General features: G+C 46.1%; 3 protein-coding genes across 6 annotated transcripts in view; all 3 read left to right on the forward strand.

Moving 5' to 3' along the window:
• MAP7D1 (MAP7 domain containing 1) overlaps positions 1-1061 on the forward strand; it is a 73624-nt gene extending 72563 nt beyond the window's left edge. For both annotated transcript variants that reach the window (XM_048500960.1, XM_048500961.1), the window contains one exon: positions 271-1061. In XM_048500960.1, coding sequence (XP_048356917.1) covers positions 271-281 — 11 coding nt within the window. In that variant the 3' untranslated portion in view covers positions 282-1061. The remainder of the gene's footprint in view (positions 1-270) is intronic.
• Positions 1062-2872: 1811 nt separating this feature from the next.
• Positions 2873-11536, forward strand: LOC125435234 (interferon alpha-inducible protein 27-like protein 2A). 2 transcript variants are annotated; one of them, XM_048501397.1, is made up of 5 exons: positions 2873-2891; positions 8694-8764; positions 9359-9391; positions 10262-10423; positions 11284-11536. In XM_048501397.1, exons 2-5 carry the CDS (start codon positions 8758-8760, stop codon positions 11358-11360), a joined length of 279 nt encoding a protein of 92 aa, XP_048357354.1. In that variant the 5' UTR covers positions 2873-2891; positions 8694-8757; the 3' UTR covers positions 11361-11536. The 2 variants fall into 2 exon arrangements, with proteins under 2 accessions (XP_048357354.1, XP_048357353.1); XM_048501396.1 differs by lacking the exon at positions 2873-2891 and adding an exon at positions 6518-6658.
• Positions 11537-18386: 6850 nt separating this feature from the next.
• Positions 18387-23969, forward strand: LOC125435233 (interferon alpha-inducible protein 27-like protein 2A). 2 transcript variants are annotated; one of them, XM_048501395.1, is made up of 5 exons: positions 18387-18483; positions 20795-20865; positions 22145-22177; positions 23214-23372; positions 23704-23969. In XM_048501395.1, the coding sequence occupies exons 2-5, from the start codon at positions 20859-20861 to the stop codon at positions 23778-23780; spliced, it is 276 nt and encodes a 91-aa protein (XP_048357352.1). In that variant the 5' UTR covers positions 18387-18483; positions 20795-20858; the 3' UTR covers positions 23781-23969. The 2 variants fall into 2 exon arrangements, with proteins under 2 accessions (XP_048357352.1, XP_048357350.1); XM_048501393.1 differs by having other exon boundaries at positions 18391-18483; positions 23211-23372.
• Positions 23970-24393: the final 424 nt, after the last annotated feature.

The raw sequence follows: 24393 nt of genomic DNA on the forward strand, positions 1-24393 counted from the left end.
ATGGAAGCAGAGGCAAAACCTTCCCAACAGATCTTGAAGAATAGGGATCGTCACATAAGTGAGAATGTTCCTAAGAGAAAAATAGTTCTGGATTGTCTTTTTTTTTTTAAGGCTAACTCTTGAAATCAGTCATGGCGTTTCATTTCATTTCATTTATTAGATTGATGCCCTGCAGAATTCCATTCACGCTCCTTAGCCTTCACAGTCTAGACTCATCCTATCTGCATCCCTTCATTGATATTTTTTAAAAGATCTCTTTTCCTTTTCCAGAGGTTCTGTAAGCAACGATGCCCCCCTCCCTTACCCCCAAAGGACGGGTGCAACCATGTGCCAACTGCAGGCTTTGATCCAACCAGAAGATCAGCGAGATGCCCCTCCACACATGAGGATCGACAAGACGCGGGGAGCCAGGCTGACTAGGACGGCCCATCCCCACAGACTCCCTGTTCCTCTCTCTTTCTCTCTCTCTAGTTCTTTTCTTGTTTCTCTTGTTTTTAATATGCACCTTATCAGACTGATCCCTACTCATACTTCATCCCACAAGACAATATAATCACATAGTTATTTAACTAGCTGGGTACAAAAGGATGTGAATAATGTACATAAAGATCAGTGTTAACACAGATGACGTCAGCAGCATCACTGGCAGGATCTCGCTGCCCTCCCTCCCACACGTGTGTTCGCAGGAGACTCCTTTTTTGTTTCGTTTCACATGCGGGCTGGGTCATAGCTGGGGGGGAGACAGGATCTCGGCATCGGGCTGGGGTCTGTGCGTGTGTGTCTGTTACAGCCAGTGCAAAATTAGGCAAGTCTGGAGCTGTGATGTAAACTCTCGGTGTTTGGCCTCAGCCAGGATACCCGGAGTTTCGTGTGTCTGTGTGTACCATAAGCCACTCGACTGTCGTTGTCCAACACATTGTGCTTTTATTGGGTGCTGCTGTTTCTGCGTGTGTGTGTGTGTGTCTGCGTGTGTGATGGCTGGGACACGTCGCACTGGGTGTCATTACGACAGTATTATACATCTGAACAACCTTTTATGGGCAATAAAGATAACAAATGACTGTGGTTGTCTCTTCTTTGGGCTGAAAGTTTGAAAAGAAATGTGTCCACTTCCTGCCTCTTGCAGTCAGGGATTTCACTCCATTCTTCCCATGTCAGTCCCTCACCACCACCACCACCCCAATCGATTGGCGTTGTGGGGTAGTTTTAATGTTTCCGGTCCCTGAACAGTTGGGACTAGGGTTGCCAACCTCTAAGTAGGGTGTGGAGATCTCCTGGAAATACATGTCTAGACTACAGAGAGCAGCTCCCCTAGAGGAAATGACTACTTTGGAGGATGACTTTATGACATTATAACCCACTGATGATCCTCCCCAGGATCCACTCCAAATCTCCCAAGAATTTCCCAGCCCTGAATTGACAGCTCTAGTCAGATAGTAAAAAAAAGATGTGGAGAAGATAGTTGTGGCCTTTTTCTTTCATGTGCTTTGTTTGGGCGTTTTCTGGTGGAGGGAGGGATTCAAATGCGTGAACTATCTTGCAGCTCAGATATTGAGCCTGCTAATTTGGCAAATTTATTCTAAGATATTTTCTCAAAACCAATTCTTCTCTATGGAAGATTACCAAATAATTTTTCCTCTTAATTTTTAAAAACCAGAACTGCAAAAAGCAAAAGATGTCATACTGTTCAAATCTTGTGTCTATAACCCTGCCTGGTCATGTAGGGGGCACCAAAAAAACCCTCCACACGTCCGGGAAGGAGGAGGGGCGTGGCTCAACCTCAGTGCACCATGTGTGCACCGCACAGACCAAGCCCGGGAGGAGGACTGCCCCTCGGCCTCCAGCTGTGGGCGTGCTCTCCCCAGCCGGGGTTGGGCGAAGAAGGGAGATAGCCCAGCAGCAGCAGCAGTGGCTACTTCCTGCTCCTCTGACCAACATGCCTCTCCTCTCCTTCCCTGCCCTGCATCTCGCCTGGGCTTCGCTTTCCCTATGGGAGCCAGTGAGCTCGCCCCGGCCATGGCGACCCTTCTCCCTCCACTCCCACCTCCTCCCATGTCCGCAGCCGCCGCTGCCTCCCAGCACCTTTAATAGGTGACCCTCCAGCGGCCCCAGCAGTGACTTTTGCTGCCCTGCCACCGCTGCCTCCACCAAGGACTGAGAGGGGACAGCCGGACGGGAACAATGAGAGGGGCACGGGGTGCTGGGCAGACAGGGGGCATATCCCGGGTCCAACTGGGCGCCTGAGGGTGGGGGGCGGGGGAGGCGGACCACAGTGGGGAAGGAGCCCTTTCAGTTTCATGCCTCCGGAGACACATCTGGACCTGGTTGTGGGCAAAATTCGGCTGGAGGAGGAGGCGTGTGTGCGCGTGCGAAAGTGCTTCTCTGCGGGGGCGCGTCCAGGCTCTCCTCCATTTCCCGGGACCCACGAGCCACCCTCGGCATGGTTTCCCCGCTGCTACTTGCAGAAGTTGGTGCCCTATTAGTCAACTAGAAAGAACCTCTCTTGTATCTTGACTGTTGTGGAAGTTACTCTGGACTTCTCCCCTTCCCTGCTCCTTCGCCCTTTGCAGTAGATCTTGGGGGCAGGGGAGGAAGAAACTCCCCTTTTCTGTCCTTTCCCAGATCTGCCCTCTGCTTTTGTTTCGGCGTCTTCCAAGAACAGATTGTGTTTTTTTGCAATTAAATATTAATTGCAACTGGCCTGCACAGATAAAAGTGAAAAACACACACACACACACAATCAGAAGTGTGCAGAAGTCGGGACTGCTGCAGTGTCCTCTGCCTATTTATGGAGGAGAGAAGTTTGGGGGCATGACTCAGTGGAAGAGCATCCAGTTTGCATTCAGAAAGTCCCCAGTTCAGTTGCTGGCTTCTCCAGTTTAAAAAATCAGGTAGCTTATGTGAAAGACTTTCCAGTGGGCAGTGTTGATCCCGACAGACCAAAAGGTCTGGCTTGGGATAGGGCTGCTTCCTGTGTGTGTCCATGTGGTTTTTCATAGTGCTGTGCCTCCAGGAGAGATTTTATCTATATTTTTTAAAAGTTCATTTTTTAGTTTTTCTCTTTTTGTGATGTGCTGATAAATTGGCAATTTGGTCAATCCAGTGTGTGCGAATGTGTTGTGTTTTGGCTAGGCAAATGCCTATCCTGTTGGTTTCGTGAAGTGTGTGAACTGTTCTTGGGCACTTTGGCGTTTGCAGAGTAATGCACTTTCAATCCGCTTTCACAATTGTTTGCTAGTGGATTTTGCTCTTTCGCGCAGTAAAATCCAGCTGCAAAATGCATTGAAAGTGGCTTGAAAATGCATTATTCTGCACGTGAGAAAATGGCCTCATTTCCAAAACACCTTTAGAAAGTGATTTTGCATCAGTTCAGTAAGCATCATTGTGGACCTGCTGCTCTAGGAAAGTGATAAAAAGAAGGAAAGTTTACAATTAACTTTAACATATGCTGATCTTAAGAGGGATATGAAGGGTGATGGATATGCTTGGAAAGACCCTTACCTTGTGGTGAAGGTGCTGTATTTGCCCGGGGTTGTTTTTCGTGGAAGTATTTATACCCTGTATTTTGGCTTTTGAAGTTAACCAGCGTTCAGAAATGTCATCAAGAAAAGAGCAAACTGTGTTAAGGCATTAGTATTGAAATCAACATTTTGTCTCCTTCTGAGTGAGAGTATCGGAGTGTGTTTATCTGCTTCAGATTAAGTACATTTAATATGTATACATTGATTTGTACTGTTAAAATATTTAAGCTGAGAGAGGATCCCTCTCTCGGCTTTTAAAAAAATGCTCTGAGGCTGGAGCATCCCTCTGCCAGCCTCCCCCCCTCCCCAGTATGCCTCCCTGCCCATAAATCGCAGGATCCATGGGCAGAGCAAGCTCTGCCAGCCTCCCCCCCCCCCCTAATCCCCAACCCGCCTCCCTGCCCAAGGATCACAGGGTTAGGGTTAGTGTCATATGGGAAAACAAATGAAAGCCAGAAGTTCTTTTTGGGGTCCTTTTATCTTATTTTTATATTTTTTTCTCAGCAGTAATAAAACATTTTGAAGGCCTTTTGAAAATGTCAAAAAAAATTATTTCAGCTGTGTGGCATGAACCATCCCTGTGTTCAGATTTGTGAGTTGGGGCATGTTCTATAATGTGATGGTGACTTTGAAATGACCTGGTGCAAAAAATCGTTGTTTGGTTGTGGTGGGGGAGGGTGGTCGCCTACACGGGGTGGGGGTGGGGGGCACAAAACTCAGATTTTGTGCCGGGCTCCATTTTTCCTAGCTACACCTCTGATCAGCAGCAACCAAGGTTTTTTTGTCTGTCGTGCAATCCTCCCTCACAGAGGAGTGCATGCTTGGCCTTATCCTTTCAGCTCAATATTGAAAATCAGAAGTGAACCCAAAGAAATTTTTTGTGGGGAAAACACTCAAGAAATAGTCTTGACGAACATTCCCCAAGACAGTTCCTCTCCCTCCCACCCCTCCACAGATCTGTGAGATGTCTGTCTGAGCCTTCTGAATTTCTTTTTCCTCACCGTTCTGTGCATCCTCAATGTTCCCTGCACCTGTGTGCCACCTCCTCCTTAGAAATGTTGAAACTATCAAAGCTTACTTTAGCTTCCCTTGGATCTCTACAGATATTTATTCTTGCCAGCAACCTCAAAAATAGCTTCAAACGTCTCTTTAGACAAAATTCGGTAGCAAGTCCGGTTCTCGGTCTTAGCCAAGTTACATACCACATAGAAAATGTATTTATTGACACTACTTATAGTCTGCCTTTCTCACTTGGACTCAAGGTGAACTACAGAGTGAGTGATTACCATGGACAGATTGGACTTCTAAGAAACAATGGAATAGAATTTGGGTTGTAGAACCAACCAGAAGTCTAGAAACAACTGAAGCAAAACATAACATGACACATTAAATGCTGCGAAATTCCATAGTAGAATCCTAGTTTCAACAAGGTATACACAGCAATATAGACCACAGTCCCAAATAATTTTTCTAAGTACCTTTGTGAATCAGTTAGTACAATGCAACTCTATTGCCTGGGTAGAAAAACTCTCTTGACTAATCCAGCTTTGCATCATTCCCAAAACAGAGAACTCGGTGGCATGATACCTGCTGAGATCCCTCCCCTCACCAAACCCCGCCATCCCAAAACTCCATTGCCTGAATCTCCAGCAGTTTTTCAACCCAGGGCTGGCAGTCCTAAGCTTCATGCATATTTATTTGGTCCCTTTCCATGCTACCCTTCCTCCAAGGAGCTCAAAAGTGGCATACATTGTTCTGAGGAAGAGACGGTGGCACACAACTCTGCTTCTTCCTCACAGCAAACACCCAGTGAGGCAGGCTAGACCAGGGGTAGGGAACCTGCGGCTCGAGAGCCGCATGCGGCTCTTCTGCCCTTGCACTGTGGCTCCACGAGCCGAGCCACCAGCCCCAACCTTGCCCGCCCTGCAGGCAGCAGGGCAGGCGCACCAACTGCCCACGGTCAGCTGGGCCACGCCGCAGGCTTCCCCTCTCGCCCGCCCCGTTGGAGCAGGGCAGGCGCTTTCCCGGCGGCCGGTGAGGCTGAGCCGCCGGCTTCATCCTTGCCCACCCTGCAGGCAGCAGGGCGGGCGCATCCATGCGCTTCTCAGAATGAGCGGAGTAAAAGGTTAAAAAAAACCCCTATATATAGTGTTATCTTTATTTTAAATGTCAAAAATTATTTGCGGCTCCAAGTGTTTTCTTTTCCCGTGGAAAACAGGTCCAAATGGCTCTTTGAGTGTTAAAGGTTCCCTACCCCTGGGCTAGACCGTGGCAGTGGCTGACCCCTGGTCACCCAGTGTGAGCTTACATGGCAGCACAGGAATTTGAGCCCAGGTCTCCCACATCCTAGCTTGATAGTCAAACTTCTACACCACTGTGGCTCACTCAGTATTTGTGCCTTCTTCCCACGCTGGTTATTCTTAAGCAAACAAGCCTCTCTAGAGCTATCCTTACCTGTTTCACCACCTATAAACTTCCCAGTTGAGGCAAACAGTCGTTCTGTGGTTGGCTTGCCAACTCCAGGGAAACTGCTGAAGGTTTTCAGGTATGACCTGGGGAGGGGAGGATGCTCAGCAGATATGTGATGTCATACAGTCCCCACTCTGAAATTGCCATTTCCGGTGGAGGGGGGAGGGTGTGATCTGTTGTAATTGCAGGAAAACTCCAGACCTCGCCTGGACACTGGAAAGTTGCGAGAAAGCCTCAGGGGGGAGGATTTTTTTCCTTTAAGCCCCTTCCACACATGCTGAATAATGTACTGTCAATGCACTGTGCAGCTGCATTTTACAGTGCAGAATAGCAAAATCCACTTGCAAACAATTACGTGTGTCCACTAGGACTCTCAGCCTTCTGCCTGCCAGCGCTGAGATACTGGAAAATAATAGTGGATCCCACACACACAAGCACACGCACACACAAGCACATACACACACCACTTTGGCCACACCTTCCTGAAAGAGAATAGAGAATCGAAACTTGGGCTCTGGACAACCAGAGAATAGAAACTGATTTGAACTCTGGACAGATGCAAACAGCTGAGCAAAGTCTGACGTGGCATCCTCTATTATCCTGTTACTTTCCACACTCCCCAAGACTTTCTCACTTGCCAGCAGCTGCAGAAGAGTGCTCAGCCACAGGTAAGGTGATGTTTGTAACAAAGAGTTGGTGGACATTGATTGGATGGAAGGAAGGAAGGAAGGAAGGAAGGAAGGAAGGAAGGAAGGAAGGAAGGAAGGAAGGAAGGAAGGAAGGAAGGAAGGAAGGAAGGAAGGAAGGAAGGAAAGGGGAGATCTAAGCAGCAGCCACCCCCTCTCCAGCCCCACTGACCCAAGCTCTTGAGTCCCCCCCCCCCCCACAGTTTTGGGGCTGGCATAAGGGAGATCTCTGCTGAAACCGACTTGAAAGCTGCGAGTGGTGTTGGTGTGACTTCTCCATCCCTTCCCTTTACTATTGAGGAGGCGAAAAGAAAGAAGGGAGGGGAACATCCATACAGTCAACTTCTCCTGGAGAACTGATCTCTCTAGCTAGGATATCAACAGCAGCTGGATAAGGGTGAGAAGGATTGAGAAGCTCTGATGCCCCGGGCAATGGGCAGAGAGGAGGTACAGTATGGCAGGAGTTGGGGGAGGCTCAATTGCCCAGCAGAGTGGCTGTTTTTGTGAGCTCTGCATCTGATCTTTCACTGATGGAATACTGTTTTAAGACGGGTGTCTCACACAGAAGAAAAACCAGTTGGACCCTTTATATCATTCCTCATTTTGAAAAAACACACTGAGGAGGAAGAAATGGCAAACCAAGGACTACATATGAGGTTGCCCGGTCCCCCCTGGCCATCAGCCCCCAGATCCAGGTTGGGAAACTCCTAGAAATTTGGAGGTGGAGCCTGGGGAGAACAGAAACCTCAACGGGGTACAATGCCATAGAGGCCACCGTCCAAAGAATCCCTTTTCTCCTGGGGAATTGGTCTACTCTATGTAGTTTGGAGATGACCTATAATTGATCCCCAGGCCCTACCTGGAGGCTGGCTTCCCTAAGTGCAGAGTTTGCCAAATAGATGTCTCAAAGTACAGAGATCAGTCTTATGACAATACTGCCAATATGTCAGGGCACTATCAAGGAATGGAGAAGTTTTCAGAACAGTACAATACAGCAACCTTTATTAGGTATCAAGAGAACAGAAATATGTCCTATTCATGCCATGTACTGCACTCTCTCCATCTTATCAGTGCAGTGCTGTTGATCGTTTTCTGGTGGCAGTAAGCTTTTTCTCAACAGTATACATTTTTCTCTGCCTCTGTACACTGGTGTGTAGTTCTTAAAACATATTTAGGCAATGATCATATGTTGAAATCTTTTGCTGATGCTCACTGGGAAACCTGCGCAGTGGCAAAACGGCACAATTCCGGACTCCTAGTCAAAAATTGTGGATACATTAGAAAGTATAGCTGAAGAGCAATCCCAAAAAGGAGAAACTACACAAGAGGCAGAACACATGGCAAGCAAGTTGTCAGAATAACTTCAGAGAAGCTCAGTCCTACAAGCAAATCAAGACCAAGCAGGCAAATAATGACAGTGCATCAGAAACAGCATAGATGTACTGGTGGCCCAGGGTCTTTACTTAGTTCACAGATCTGGTATTCTTGTAATGTTTCATTGTGATATACTGTTAAAATTTGATGACCATTGAAGAAGACAGGGTCAAAATGCATCTAGTCATGTATATCATGTATTTTGTTTATCTTGGTATTTTATGTATACAGAGATATGTAGTATTCCCTTTTGCTGATATGCATTTGTATGTATTGTTTCTTTGCCGCTTTGCCCTGAAAATCTCTTAAGATTCCACTTGTTTCAAATCTAGCTGTTCTACTGCAGTCCAGCACTGTTACCCTCTGAAACTTCTATCCAGTATAAAAGTGTTACTCTTTAAAGTGCTACAAGACACGTGTCTTTTGGATTTTCTACGAGAAACAGCCCACACCTGTACAGTTACTGCTGCCTTCCCCACTGAAATCAACGGGCTTAGACCAGAATAACTCTGCACAAGATTGCTCTGGAACATGGCTGCCTTTTTGCAATGGGGAACAAACAAATCTGAAACAGGGAGTGGTGGGTGTAGGCACATTTTTTCTACTGGTTTAATGTAAACATGTATCTGATGTCTCTATGCAGGTCAATTGAATCTGCTGTAAGGCAAAGCTGACTCCAACTGACAATCTCATACAACAAAAGAAAAATGCTCAGTAAGACCACCTATTTATACCTTCTCGTAGACCCACTGGCATGCTTCCCAAATGGTTTGTGACACTGTCATTCCCTGGTTAAAACTGGAGGCATGCCTCACACCCAAAAGGTGCATGCATTTGGTTTTCTTTTGCTCTCTCTCCCCTTCGTCCCATTTATCCAGGAAGGGTCCTGGTGCCTCTGGAATTCCCCCACATCTATGACCCCTTCTCTAAACCTCCCCCCAGGCCTTGTGGCCACAACCAGATGATGGGCCCCTTTCCCCCTCCGTACCCTCACCCCTGGGGTGGGTGGGATTCAACAAGATGATGGGCCGCCTTTCCATTCTCCCTCCCTAACCTTCTCCCCAGGAGTGATTGGGCTACAACCAGATGATGGGCCCTGGAGCATTGTTATTTCTTCTCCCTCGCTTAAGAAACTGAACTAATACTTGCAGGAAGGGCCATGGCTTGATCTGCTTGGCATGTCAAGTTCAAACTCTGGCATCTTCAGTAAAGGTATCAGGTAGTAGGAGATGGGAAAGACTTAAGACTTTGGGCACTTTCGCACATGCAGAATAATACGTTTAGTAACACAAGTCTCTCTTTCCTTAGGCTTCATTGTTATTGGCGCGGTGACTGGCCTAGGTAAGTTTCCAGTTAGGTCTTAAAGATGGTCAATCAGTACGTTTTTCAGTAACATCATCCAAAGTAGATTTCCGGTTAGAGATATTTCTAGATTATGTCTGCACTGATCCTTTGCAGTTGGTCTTTTTTTACCACTAGTGATTACAGGGTAACTGTCCTATTAGCTCAGATTAGTTAAATTTCCCAGACTCTGGAAATTAACCAGGATCAGTACTTTGATGGGAGACCACGAAGGAAGACTCTTGCCGAGGAAGGCAGTGGCAAGTCAACTCTGCTCGTTTCCCGCCTTGCGTCATTGCGACGCCCCAGCATTTTACCTTAGCGATAATGCACTGAAGAAACTTTAGGTTCTTCGCACCTGTGCTGCTTTCAGATGGTAAAGGGATTAAAAAGTTGGTCTGGGAAAGAACCCCAACAGGTCCGGCTTGCCGTTCAGCAATGAGGAATTAGTCATACTAGGAACTAGTCTTATTGTGCAGGTTTGGAAGCTGACAGTTGGCTTGGGTTCCTGAGCATTGGCTCCTGCTGCGGAGGCTGGGGAGCTTTCTAAAAGTTTGTTGCTTTTTATTTATAGGTAGTCAGTGACCAATAAGCAGGCTAGTGGCAGTGGAAATGGCTGGCAAGTTGCAGCCAATTTATGGTAACCCTGTAAGTTTTTCAAAGCTAGAGACAAATGGTTTGCCATTGCTTCCAATCCTGGACCTCCTTGTGATCTCCTATCCAAGTACTGACCAGGGCCAACCCTGCTTAGCTGTCAAGATCAAACTTGCAGGCTAATGCAACCTGTCTAAGGGATAGTATCACAGGGACTGCTTTTTTGAGCTTGCTGTAATGAAATATAGAACTAATCTTGCATTTGTCACAATGCAGGAACTGCCACCATTGGGATTCCGGCAGCAGTTGGACTGCTAGGTTTCAAAGCAGCAGGAATTGCTGCTGGAACTATAGGTGCAAAGATGATGTCGGCAGCTGCCATCGCCAGTGGCGGAGGAGTAGCTACTGGTGGTGCCGTGGCTGTTTTGCAGTCAATTGGTAAGTCTGCCTCTTGGGATGCCAGCCTGCAGGTGGGACCTGGGGATCCTCTGGAATCACAACTCATCTCCAGACTACAGGGATCAGTTCCCTTGGAGAAAGTGGGTGCTCTGAAAGGTGGCATTGTGCCCAATTGAGATCCCTTGTATTCTCCAACCTAGATCTGGCAACCCCTGCTCCCCTGGTGGCTGGAGGGGGAAACAGGCAACAGAAGGAGGTAGAATTGGGCCTCTGAAGACTTGCATGCCACAAGTGGCTGAGCATGTGGCTCGTTTGGAATTCTGAGAACTGGGGACAAGTACAACTGCAAGATGGCTGGCACAAGAACGCTAGGGCCAATCACAAAATGACTGCCCCGGGGGGTGGGGGGAGGGCTGGGGCCAATCACAAACTATTGCTAAGTTCCCCAAAAGGACCTTTCTGCATAGGTACCATCTATGCAGACCTAAAAGTCTTCTGAGTTCTGCTGTAGCACCTTCTGCTGTGAGGAAAATCCAGAAGTGGTCCTTTTTATTGGGAAGAGATGCTTTGCTGATGTAGCGAATGTGTACCAGGAAGCCCATCAGTGGGCACAAAGATTGCCTGCCTCCTGGTGGGGCCTGAGTTTGACTGGAATTACAACTGATTTCCAGACAACAGAGATGTGTTGAACTGGAGAAAACGGCTGCTCTGGAGGGCAGTAGCTGTGGCTCCATGTCCCTGCTGATGTTCCTCCCCAAACCCACCCATCCCTGCCACTGCCCCAAATCTCCAGGAATTTTCTAAATAAGAGTTGGCAACCCTAGCTTACACTGTGTGTGTGCCTGTGTGTGGTGTCACTGTGTTACCATTATACTGTCCCTTATCTGCCTTCTTCCCAGGTGCGGCGGGCCTGTCAGGTGCTGCGACAGCTGCAATAACGACTGGAGGGGCATTGCTGGGGGCCATTCTGATGTGAAAGGAGCAGAGGGAGCATCTATAACCTCTTATGAGATGGAGGCTGAATCCCTTCCTACTAGCTAGCAGAAACAATCAATTGCCTTGGGAATGATCTCAAGATGCACCCTGCTGAAGTTCCTTCTCTCCCAAGCTTTCACTCTACAAAAACCAAATAAAGCTTTGATGAGACCTTGATTTATTGGCTTCATTTCTGTATGCTGCCTTTCTCCCCAAAGCAGCTGAAGACCATTCTCTCCCCAATTTTATTCTCACAACTGTCCTGTGAGGTCGAGTGGGCTGAGAGTGCGTGACTGGTTGAAGGTCACCAGCAAACTTCTATGTCACTCGTGGGAATTTGAACATAAGAACATAAGAACATAAGAACAAGCCAGCTGGATCAGACCAGAGTCCATCTAGTCCAGCTCTCTGCTACTCGCAGTGGCCCACCAGGTGCCTTTGGGAGTTCACATGTAGGATGTGAAAGCAATGGCCTTCTGCGGCTGTTGCTCCCGAGCACCTGGACTGTTAAGGCATTTGCAATCTCAGATCAAAGAGGATCAAGATTGGTAGCCATAAATTGACTTCTCCTCCATAAATCTGTCCAAGCCCCTTTTAAAGCTATCCAGGTTAGTGGCCATCACCACCTCCTGTGGCAGCATATTCCAAACACCAATCACACGTTGCGTGAAGAAGTGTTTCCTTTTATTAGTTCTAATTCTTCCCCCCAGCATTTTCAATGAATGCCCCCTGGTTCTAGTATTGTGAGAAAGAGAGAAAAATGTCTCTCTGTCAACATTTTCTACCCCATGCATAATTTTATAGACTTCAATCATATCCCCCCTCAGACGTCTCCTCTCCAAACTAAAGAGTCCCAAACGCTGCAGCCTTTCCTCATAAGGAAGGTGCTCCAGTCCCTCAATCATCCTCATTGCCCTTCTCTGCACTTTTTCTATCTCTTCAATATCCTTTTTGAGATGTGGTGACCAGAACTGAACACAGTACTCCAAGTGTGGTCGCACCACGGCTTTATATAAGGGCATGACAATCTTTGCAGTTTTATTATCAATTCCTTTCCTGATTATCCCCAGCATAGAGTTTGCCTTTTTCACAGCTGCCATACATTGAGTTGACATTCCCATGGAACTATCAACTAAGACGCCCAAATCCCTTTCCTGGTCTGTGACTGATAGCACTGACCCCTGTAGCGTGTATGTGAAGTTTGGATTTTTTGCCCCTATGTGCATCACTTTGCATTTTGCTACATTGAACTGCATTTGCCATTTCTTAGCCCACTCACCTAATTTATCAAGGTCCTCTTGGAGCTCCTCGCAATCTTTTGTGGTTCTCACCACCCTACATAATTTGGTATCATCTGCAAACTTGGCCACCACGCTACCCACCCCTACTTCCAGGTCATTTATGAATAGGTTAAAGAGCACTGGTCCCAATACGGATCCTTGGGGGACACCACTCCCCACATCTCTCCATTGTGAGAATTTCCCATTTACACCCACTCTTTGCTTCCTGTTTCTCAACCAGTTTTTAATCCATAGGAGGACTTCCCCTCTTATTCCTTCATTGCTGAGTTTTCTCAATAGTCTCTGGTGAGGAACTTTGTCAAAAGCCTTTTGGAAATCCAAGTAGACAATGTCCACTGGTTCCCCCTTATCCACATGCCTATTTACATCCTCAAAGAACTCTAGTAAGTTTGTAAGACAGGATTTGCCTCTGCAAAAGCCATGCTGACTCTTTCTCAGCAGGTTTTGCTTTTGTACATGTTTTATAATTTTATCTTTAATGACAGATTCTACTAATTTACCAGGAACAGATGTCAAACTGACTGGCCTGTAATTTCCAGGGTCCCCCCTAGATCCTTTCTTAAAGATTGGTGTGACATTGGCCATCTTCCAGTCTTCAGGGATGGAGCCTGATTTCAAGGATAAGTTGCATATTAAAGTGAGAAGATCAGCAATTTCATGCTTGAGCTCTTTAAGAACTCTTGGGTGAATGCAATCTGGGCCAGGGGATTTGGTAGCATTTAGTTTATCAATGGCTGCCAGAACTTCTTCCTTGTCTACCACTATCTTCGTTAGTTCCTCGGATTCGCCTCCTAAGAAGCTTGGTTCAGGTGCAGGAATTTTCCTCACCTCCTCTTGGGTGAAGACAGATGCAAAGAATTCATTCAGCTTTTCTGCAATCTCCCTGTCATCTTTTAGCACACCCTTTGTTCCTTTGTCATCTAACGGGACTACCGCTTCCCTTGCTGGCTTCCTGCTTTTGATGTACTTGAAGAACTGTTTGTTGCTGGTTTTGATGTTCACAGCCATGCGTTCCTCATAACCCTTTTTTGCCTCCCTTACAGCTAACTTGCTTCTCTTTTGCCACCATTTGTGTTCTCTCTGGTATTCTTTATCAGTTAAGTTGGACTTCCATTTTCTAAAAGACATCTTTTTTTCCCTAATAATTTCCTCAACGTCCCTTGTTAACCATGGTGGCTTTCTTTTGGACTGGGCGCTGCCTCTGCTAACCTGTGGAACACATTCCAGTTGAGCTTTTAAGACTGTGTTTTTAAATAACCTCCAAAGCATCTTGGACATTTTTTACTCTCTTGATTTTCCCTTTCAGCTTCCTGCCAAGACTATCCCCCTCATCTTTGAGAAATTTCCCTTTCTGAAGGCTTAATGTAACTACATTAGTAGTTGTCACTTGTTCGCATGCAGAGATACTGAATCTGACAGCATTGTGGTCGCTTGTTCCCTCATCGGCTCAACAACACTGACTTCCCCGCATTCAGGTCCTGGGTCCCACATAGAATTAGATCTAGGATCACATCTCCCCTGGTTGGTTCTACAACCATCTGCTCTAAGCCACAGTCATTTAGCATATCCAGGAATGTTCTCTCCTTACTATGACCTGAACATGCATTTTTCCAGTTTATATGGGGATAGTTGGAAATCACTTCTTACTACCAATGCATATTTTGCTTTCTTTGTTGGCCCTCTCTAATTTTTTTTTTTTTCCATCTCAGAATCCTCTTGTGCGCTTTGGTAAATGTGGGATGATAACATATCTCTAATGTTAAACTATGCTTCACCCCCCTGGTACATATCCACAGTGCTTCTGTAGAGGAATCAGCTCCCCCCTGCATTGTCTATTTTATGTGACACTATGCCTTCTTTGATGCAGAGGGCCACCCCCACCCCCCAATACTTCCCCTGTCCTATCCTTCCTGTAGAGCCTGTAACCTGGGATAACAGCATCCCACTTGGTTCTCCCTATTCCACCATGTCCCTGTGATGCCCACTTTGCGTCAATGTCCCTCCCTTCAAAACTCTGTACTCCAGCTCCCCCATTTTAGGCCTAATGCTTCTACTATTAGCATATAGAGACACTTGTATACTCTAGTCTCTCTGTCCCTAACCTGGGATTTCATGTGTTTTGGCCTCTAGCCTTTTGTGGTATATTATCACTTATCACATTGCTATGTTCCTCACTTGTATGTGGCTGATTTTAAAAAAACCTCCTTCTCTGTCTGCATCCCCATGGACTCTGTATTCCGAACCTAAGTCGCCTCAGCTCCTGCCTGGCTTTTCCCCCCCAGGAATCAGCTTCTAAAAGCTGCTCCTGTCACCTTTTTAATGTTGAGCGCCAGCAGCCTGGTTCCTCTTTTGGTTAAGATGAAGCTCCGTCCCCTTTGTACAGGCCTGCCTTTATCCCAAAGTGCTGCTCCCAGTTCCCACAAATCTGAAACCCTCTGCCTTGCACCACCTTCTCATCCACGCATTGAGACCCTGTATCTCCGCTTGCCTAGCTCGCCCTGCGCGTGGAACAGGTAGCATTTCAGAGAATGCCACCTTGTGGGTCCTGGATTTTAACCTTTTTCCTAGCAGCCTAAATTTAGCTTCCAGAACCTCCCGGCTACATTTCCCAATGTCATTGGTACCAATGTGGACAACAACTGCTGACTCCACCCAGCACTGTCTAACAGCCTATCTAGACGTAGCATGACATCCGCAACCTTCGCACCAGGCAGGCAAGTCACCATGCGGTCATCACGCCTGTCACAAACCCAACTCTCTATATTCCTGATGAACCTGGGTCTTCCACGTCCTAGTGTGACAATCTGGCTCCTTCACCAGAACAACATAGATTGGGTGAACGGGAACATATATCCCATGCCCACAATGACCCTGCCAGTTAAGCAGGGGTTTCAATTGCATACTGAGCTTATATGTGACTTCCTCCTGTGGCAGATTTAGCAGTTCTGGGCCGATCTAAAAAACCGGAACTTTCCCCCACGCCCCAAAACGTAACAGGATCTTGAATAAGAGGCTCTTATTTGGACTTGCTGACAACACACACACAAAATACCACAAGCCAACCAAGCCAAAGGCAACGTCTTGTTTCTTTGGAGCTATAGAGGAAACTGCCTGCTTGTGTCGTAATACCAGAACTGGGAGGATGGGTGGGCAGGACATCTGATTGGCAGTAGATTAAGGCTCCATAGGAAACAGAAAACATTCTTTGTAGAAGGTGCCATTAACCCATGAAATTGCCAGTCCTATGAAATTATCTCAGCAGTTTAGGGGTCCATTTAGTCCACCACCCTTTCTAACACAGTGACCCAACTAGTTACTCTGGTGTGCCATCAATGGGGCATAGAGGTGGAGGCCTTCCCCTGATCTTGCCTCCTGGTTTACTGACTCAGAATGCAGGGCTCATTTTGGAGTAAGAGTGAGGTAAAATGCACTAGATGGAGAAATTAATGGAGGACAAGTCCATCATTTTAAAAGACCATGTGGCAGCTAAGTGGCATGGTTTATTGAAGAGGACCTGTGGCTCAGTGGAAAAGCATTTGCCTTCCATAAAGTCCCAGGTTCAGTCCCCAGCAACTCTAGGTTAGAAAGGATGTGGTAGTGGGTGATGTCAAAGACCTCCACTTTAGATCCTGGAATAGTAGCTTCTGGTCAAAGTGGACAATACTGACCTTGGTGGATAAGTAGTTGATGTGCTTTTACACAGAGGGAACGTGAGGGAGAGGAGGAGCTGTTATTTTGCATTTGTGCTTTTTGGAAACATCTTCTTGGGTGTTTAAACAGGGAAAATGTTGTAAATACCCATTCAGTGAGGGGGTAGCAGGAGGCAGTTGTCTTCTCTAAGAGAGTACTTTTTTGGTAGCAGTAAATCATGTTACCTTGGAGGCCCTTTCATTTCTGATGTATGGATTGCTGGAAAGCCAACTAAATATACCCTTTATGATGTTGCTGGCTTTACTGGAGAATGAATCATCTTGCATCTCTCGGGCAAGTAATGGACGCCTGTGAGATCATTTCATAATAATGGGCATGTGTACCAGCCATTACACAGAATTCTTGCTGCTTTCTTAGCTGAAACTGCAGATAAGAGCACATAAGGGGTCCATAGCTATTACTGAGCTCCTTCCCTAAAAAGGTAGCCATCTTGTATCAGACATCTCTATGGGTCCCTCAAAGGCATGCCTCCACTGAATCTGGTTAGAAACTGTTATAGCTATACTCAGGAAGATGCCCGATACTGAGCCGGACCACTCACTCATCCACCAAGGTCAGTATTAACATATTCAGACTGGCAGCAGCTCTCCTGGCTCCCAGGTCAAAGTGTTGCTCATAACCTTTCTGGTGCTTTTATCTGGAGAGGTCAAGGTTTGAACCTGGGATGGTCGACCTCTAAGCCATGGCCATTCCTGCTTGTGTACCAATTGGGGACAGGAGTGAAGCTGACCAGTCTATAGCTTCCCAGGTCCCCATACCAGGATCCCTATTTTCCAGTCCTCTGATTTAGAAGCTGAGATGAACAGAAATTTCATATTTTGTTAGATCACCAATTTTTTCCAGCTTCCTTTTTTAAAAGAGAATTTTGTCTTCTGCAAGCCCTTGAACTAAAAGAAAAAAAGGGAAATAAAATCCATTCCAGTCAGCTCCAACAAAACACTATTTTGTTTGCTAGGCAGGCAGAACCACCTGGGAATGTAGGTGGTCCCTTACTGGTACTCAGCCACGCTGCCCAAAACCCAAACCCCAAAAAAAGGCATTAGTCTAGGTCACTTCAATCCAATTCAACAGGGCAGTTAAATTATTAATTGACAAAACATCAGTTTGCTTCTCTCAATCAAACTCTCCTCTATCCACTTGACCATAAATGAACCCATCCAATTTAAACAAGCTTTTAGAAACAGATTCAAAGGCGAAAACTGTTTTTTCAGCCTATCAGATTCACTGCAGAATTCACGAATTTGCTCGGAGGACTTTTCCGCGCCAAAGGGATGCATAGCTGGTAAAACAGTAAAAAGCCATAGCACCACAACAAGTGCCACAAGTCTCTCTCCCAAATCTCACTGCAGCTTCTTAAAAATCCCCCCCCCCCCCGTGAACAGGAAACAAGCTGCGTTCTACAGGCAGAAAGAAAACTGTACTCATCCATCATATACAACTATACTGCTTTATTCTACGAGAATCTGTCTGTTAACTTCTATCAAGGGAAAACCCATGAAAAGTTTTTTTTTCATTTAAGAATTCAACAAGATGGTTTGGATCGTTCCCTTGCTTATTAATTCCCTGAAGAAGAAAAAATTAATTCACACAATTTCTAAGAAAAAAAATAAACAATCTGGCAGACATAAATAGCTGCACTTCTGAGGAATTCCCCACCTTCTGTGGGCTTTCTCAATTACAGATTACTATAAGGACTCTGGGCAAATTTACATGCAACCAAGACACTCCTTTTTTAAAAAAAAAATCTTTATTGAGGAAACCAGAGCATTTTTTTTCTTTTAAAAATTAATTCTTGTCAGAAAGCCGAGGGAGGGAGGATTTTTTCTTTAGCGTGTCCGTCTGCCTGCCAAGGCTGAGAACCTGGGAAATCATTGTGCTTCCTCCCCCGTCCCCACCATTTTGGCCACACCTTCCCGAAAGAGAAACAGAGAATCGAAACTGATGTGGGTTCTGGACAGATGCGAGCGGCTGAGCGAAATCTGAGGTCGCCATCCTCTGTGTCCCATTGGCTGTTAGGGCTGGCTGCTGTGTCCCATTGGCTGTTACTTTCCACACTCCCCAAGACTTTATCACGCCCACCGCAACAGAAGACTCTGCTCAGCCGCACACAAGGTGACGCTTGTAGCAAAGAGAGCTGGTGGGCATGGGAGGGAGGGAGGGATGGATGGGAGAGACCTGAGCAGCCGCCGCCCACTCTCCAGCCCCACCGGCCCAAGCTCTCCAGTCCCCCTCCACGTTTTTGGGGCTGGCATATATGGGGGAGGGGGAGATCTGCTGGAAGATGGATGGATGGGAGAGACCTGAGAAGTGCCGCCCCCTTTCCAGCCCCACCGGCCCAAGCTCTCCAATCCCCCTCCACGCTTTTGGGGTGGCATATATGGGGGAGGGGGAGATCTGCTAAAACGGGCTTGTCAGCGGTGTTGGTGTGATTTCCCCATCCTTTCCTTTTGCTGGTGAGGAGGCGAAAAGAAAGGAGGGGAACGTCCATACAGTCATCTTCTCCTGGAGAAGTGGTCTCTCTAGCTAGGATATCAACAGCAGCTGGATGGTCAGATTTTTTTTTAAGAAGGTCAGGTGCCCCCCAGGCAATGGGCAGAGAGGTGGTATGGTACTGCAAGAGGTGAGGGAGGCTCAATTGCCCAGGAGAATGGCTGTTTTTGGCCACACCCTGCATCTGATGGTTGCCTGATGAAATACTGTCGCCTGCATGGCAAGTCTCACATAGTTGTTCAGTTGAAATAAATATTCCTCATTTTGAAAAGCCACACTGAGGAGGAAGAAATGGCAAATCGAGGATTGCATATGAGGTTGCCAGGTCCCCCCTGGCCACCACCACCACCACCAGAGGATGGGAGATGTAGGTTTGCCAGATCCAGGCTAGGAAACTCCTGGAGATTTGGAGGTGGAGGCTGGGGAGGGCAGAAACCTCAATGGGGTCCAATGCCATAGAGGCCACCGTCCAAAGAATCCATTTCCTCCTGAGGAATTGATCCCTGTAATCTTGAGATGAACTGTAATTGCCTGATTCTACGGGTCCTACCTCTAAGCAGGGAGGGCTGGGTTTCCTCCCCTTTAGGCTTCTTAAAACAGACTCTCAAAGCACAGAGGTCAGTCTTGTGATAATACTGCCGGCATGTCAGGCCACTATCAAGGAATGGAGAAGTTTTCAGAACAAATATGCCCTATTCATACCATGTGTTGCACTCTCCATCTTATCAGTGCAGTGCTGTTGATTGTTTCTGGTGGCAGTAAGGTTTTTCTCAACAGTATACATTTTTTTCTGCCTCTGTAGTTCTTAAAACATATTTAGGCAATGGTCATGTTTTGAAATCTTTTGCTGATGCTCACTGAGAAGCCTGTGCAGCGGCAAATTGGCACAATTCCGGAGTCCAAGTCAAAGATTGTGGATGCATTAGAAAGTATAGCTGAAGAGCAATCCCAAAAAGGAGAAACTCCACAAGAGGCAGAGCACATTGCAAGCAAGTTGTCAGAACTAGAGTCTGCATTCATGTTAACCATGTGGAATGAAATTTTACAACACTTTCACCACACTAGTCAAGCTGTCCAAGAAGAATTGGATTTGAAAACACCAAACATATGCATTTGTATGTATCAAACATTAGCGGAACACTTACAGACTTTGCAGAAAGAGTTCAAAAGATGTGAAAACATATCAAAAGATATCTTGCTGGACACATAACCTCAGAGAAGTTCAGTTCTACAAGCAAATCAAGACCAAGCAGGCAAATAATGACAGTGCATCAGAAACAACATAGTTGTTCTGGTGGCCCAGAGTCTTTACTTAGTTCACAGATCTGGTATTCTTGTAATGTTTCATTGTGATATACTGTTAAAATTTGATGACCATTGAAGAAGACCGGGTCAAAATGCATCTAGTCATGTATATCATGTATTTTGTTTATCTTGGTATTTTATGTATACAGAGATTTGTTGTATTCCCTTTTGATGATATGCATTTGTATGTATTATTTCTTTGCAGCTTTGCCCTGAAAACCTCTAAGGTGCCACTTGTTTCAAATCTAGCTGTTCTACTGCAGACCAGCACAGCTACCCTCTGAAACTTCTATCCAGTATAAAAATGTTACTCTTTAAAGTGCTACAAGAGGGATGTCTTTTGGATGTTCTACGAGAAACAGCCCACACCTGTACAGTTATGCTGCCTTCCCCACTGAAATCAACGGGCTTAGACCAGAATAACTCTGCACAAGATTGCTCTGGAACATGGCTGCCTTTTTGCAATGGGGAACAAACAAATCTGAAACAGGGAGTGGTGGGTGTAGGCACATTTTTTCTACTGGTTTAATGTAAACATGTATCTGATGTAAACATGTATCATGTATCTGATAATCTAATGTAATCTAATGTAAACATGTATCATGTATCTGATAATGACCTTACACAGGTCATTTGAATCTGTGTAAGGCAAAGCTGACTCCCAACTGACAACCTCATACGACAAAAGAGAAATGCTGGGTAAGAAATGCTATTTATATCTTCTCGTGGACCCACTGGCATGCTTCCCAAATGGTTTGTGACACTGTCATTCCCTGGTTAAAACTGGAGGCGTCCGCTTTGGAATGGCAAGGTAGCTGGTCATTTTTGCCTTCTTTTGCTCTATCTTTCCTTCATCCCATCTATCCAGGAAGGGTCCTGGTGCCTCTGGAATTCCCTAACATCTATGACCCCTTCTCTAAACCTCCCCCCAGGCCTGGTGGGCCACAACCAGATGATGGGCCCCTTTCCCCCTCTGTACCCTCACCCCTGGGGTGGGTGGGATTCAAAAAGGTGATGGGTCCCCTTTCCACTCTCCCTCCCTAACCTCCTCCCCAGGGTGAGTGGGCTAGAACCAGATGATGGGCCCTGGAGCATTGTTATTTCTTCTCCCTCTCTTAAGAAACTGAACTAATACTTGCAGGAAGGGCCATGACTTATTCTGCTTGGCATGTCAAGTTCAAACTCAGACATCTTCAGTAAAGGTATCAAGTAGTAGGGGTGCGAAAGACTTAAAACTTTGGGCACTTTTGCACATGCAGAAGAATGCACTTTCAGTTCACTTTCATAATTGTTTGCAAGTGGATTTTGCTCTTTCGCACAGTAAAATCCAGCTGCAAAGTGCTTTCAAAGTGCATTGTTCTGCATGTGCAAAAGTGCCTTTTGATGGACCAATGGTCTGATTCAGTATAAAGCTACTATGTGTGTGGGAGCAGAGGGAGGGGAGGCACAATCTTCTATCAGTAACTTTTAGAAAGTTGATATCAAGCTAGTGTGAGTGAATGTTTTCTCTGCACCTCATCTATAAGTCGATGGTCTGTACCTTGACTGGTAGTCTTTAAGCATTCTATTCTTCAGCCAGTCCTATCCTCAGTTCCCTTTACTGTTCAAGCCTAATAACCTTTTCCTGGCAGTAAACCCCATTGAATAGACCTGAGTATACCAGCGTAGTAGACCTCTTGGAGAGCCATCCTAATCTAGTCTACTCAGAAGTCAGTCCTATTTAATTCAATGGGGCTTATTTCCAGGAAAACATTCTTAGAATTGCAGCCTTCGGTCATTGTTGACAGCTGTAAATGTCTTTACTGCATATTCAGTAACTTTAATAATTAAAAAATAGAAAGATGGCTGGCTTTGTTGCTGGATGTTTTAGATAAACTGACTTTTAGTTACCTTGGGATAACTGCTTCTGTCTTGCTTGCTCAGATTCTAAGTTCTTCTCATGGGTTCCACTTATTAACACTAGTCTCTCTTTTCTTAGTCAAAGTCGGTCTCGGGGCTGCAGCTGGCCTAGGTAAGTTGGGTCCTGCGAATGGTCAATCAGTACATTCTTCCATAACATCACTCCAAAGTAGATTTCCAGTTAGAGAGAGTTTCTAGATTATGTCTGCACTGATCCTTTACAGTTGGTCTATTTTCACCACTAGCTATTAGAGGGAAACTGTCCTATTTGCTCAGACTTCACTAGTTCAATTTTACCAGACTTTGGAAATTAACCAGGGTCAGTACTTTGACGGGAGACCACGAAGGAAGACTCTGTAGAGGAAGGCGGTGGCAAGTCCACTCTGCTCATCTCCTGCCTTGCATCTTTGCAACACCACAGCACTGTACCTTAGCGATAATGCATTTAAGACGCTTTAGGTTCTTTACACACAGTGACGCTCCTGAGGGTGTGGAAATTTAGATGGAGGAGATTTTTATTATTTTAGGCAGAAAATCCTGAGGCTTTCTCTGTACTACCCAGTGTGTGACAGGCACTTCAGTGGGGAGACTGTCTATAGGGCCTTGTGTGTGGGTAAACCTGTGGAAAGCTTAATTTTCTGAGGGGGAACGCTAAGCCAAAAGTCTCTCTGAGGAGTGTAGGGACAGTTCTAAGAACAACGTAATTTGTAAAGCTTAAGCTACCGTAAACTTTTTTTTTTAAAGGAAAAGAACAGATTTAACTCCTTTCTGTAAACAAATTCTTGTTTCATTGTTTTCTAAGAGAAAAGCCTCTCATGCGCCATTAATAATTTAGAACAGGTGGAAAATTCAAATTAAAAATTTCCCTTGGCCCTCCCTTCAGCAGCACCCCTCAGCAGTGCCTGATACCAGTGGAGGGAGATTCGCTGTAAGGTTGCCAAAGCTAGAGACAAACAGATGGTTTGCCATTGCCTGCAACCCTGGACTTCCTTGTGATTTCCTATCCAAGTACTAACCAGGGCCAACCCTGCTTAGCTTCTGTCAAGATCGAACTAGCCGGCTAATGCAACCTGTCTGATAGCATCACAGGGACTGCTTTTTTGAGCTTGCTACATTGAGCTAATCTTGTATTTCTCACAATGCAGCAGTTGCCACCGTTGGGATCCCGGCAGCAGTGGGAATGCTGGGTTTCAAAGCAGCAGGAATTGCAGCTGGATCTACAGCTGCAAAGATAATGTCAACTGCTGCCATCGCAAACGGCGGAGGAGTAGCTGCTGGTGGTGCTATGGCCACTTTGCAGTCAATTGGTAAGTCTGCCTCTTGAGATGCCAACCCCCAGGTGGGACCTCGGGATCCTCTGGAATTACATGTCATCTCCAGACTACAGGAATCATTTCCCTGATTTCCAGATTACACAGATCAATTGCACTGGAGAAAATGGCTATTTTGGAGAGCGGTAGCTATGGCTCCATGTCTCTGCTGATGTTCCTCCCCAAACCAAGTCTCCCCTGGCACTGCCCCCAGATCTCCAGGAATTTTCCAAATGAGAGTTGGCAACCTTAGATAACATTGTGTGTGTGTCTGTGTGTGGGGTTACTGTCTTACAATTATACTGTGCCTTATCTGCCTTCTTCCCAGGTGCGGCAGGTCTGTCAGTTGCTACAAAAACTGCGATAACAGTTGGAGGGGCACTTCTGCGGGCCATTCCAAAATGAAGTGAGCAAAGGGAGCAGGTCTCTATGCCTTCTTGTAAGATGGAGCCTGGACCCCTTCCTACTAGCTACACAGAAACAATCAATGCTTGATTTGCCTTAGGAATGATCTCAAGACGCACCCTGCTGAAGTCCCTTCTCTCCCATGCCTTCATCATACAGAAACCAAATAAAGCTTTGATGGGACCTTGATTTATTGACTTCATTTCTGTTGCTGCCTTTCTCCCCAAAGCAGCTGAAGACCATTTTCTTCCCCATTTTATTCTCACAACAGTCCTGCAAGGTCGAGTGGTCTGAGAGAGTGTGACTGGTTAAAGGTCACCAGCAAACTTCTATGTCACTAGTGGGAATTTGAACCTGGGTCTTCCACGTCCTAGTGTGACAATCTGGCTCCTACACCAGAACAACACAGATTGGGTGAACGGGAACATATATCCCATGCCCACAATGACCCTGCCAGTTAAGCAGGGGTTTCAATTGCATAGGGAGCTTTTATGTGACTTCCTCCTGTGACAGATTTAGCAGTTCTGGGCCAATCTAGAAAACCAGAACTCTCCCCCACACCTTAAACTTAACAGGATCTTGAATGGCAGTAGGGTTTTATTTAGACTTCTGC

This window comes from Sphaerodactylus townsendi, linkage group LG06, assembly GCF_021028975.2.
Source record: "Sphaerodactylus townsendi isolate TG3544 linkage group LG06, MPM_Stown_v2.3, whole genome shotgun sequence".
Taxonomy (NCBI): domain Eukaryota; kingdom Metazoa; phylum Chordata; class Lepidosauria; order Squamata; family Sphaerodactylidae; genus Sphaerodactylus; species Sphaerodactylus townsendi.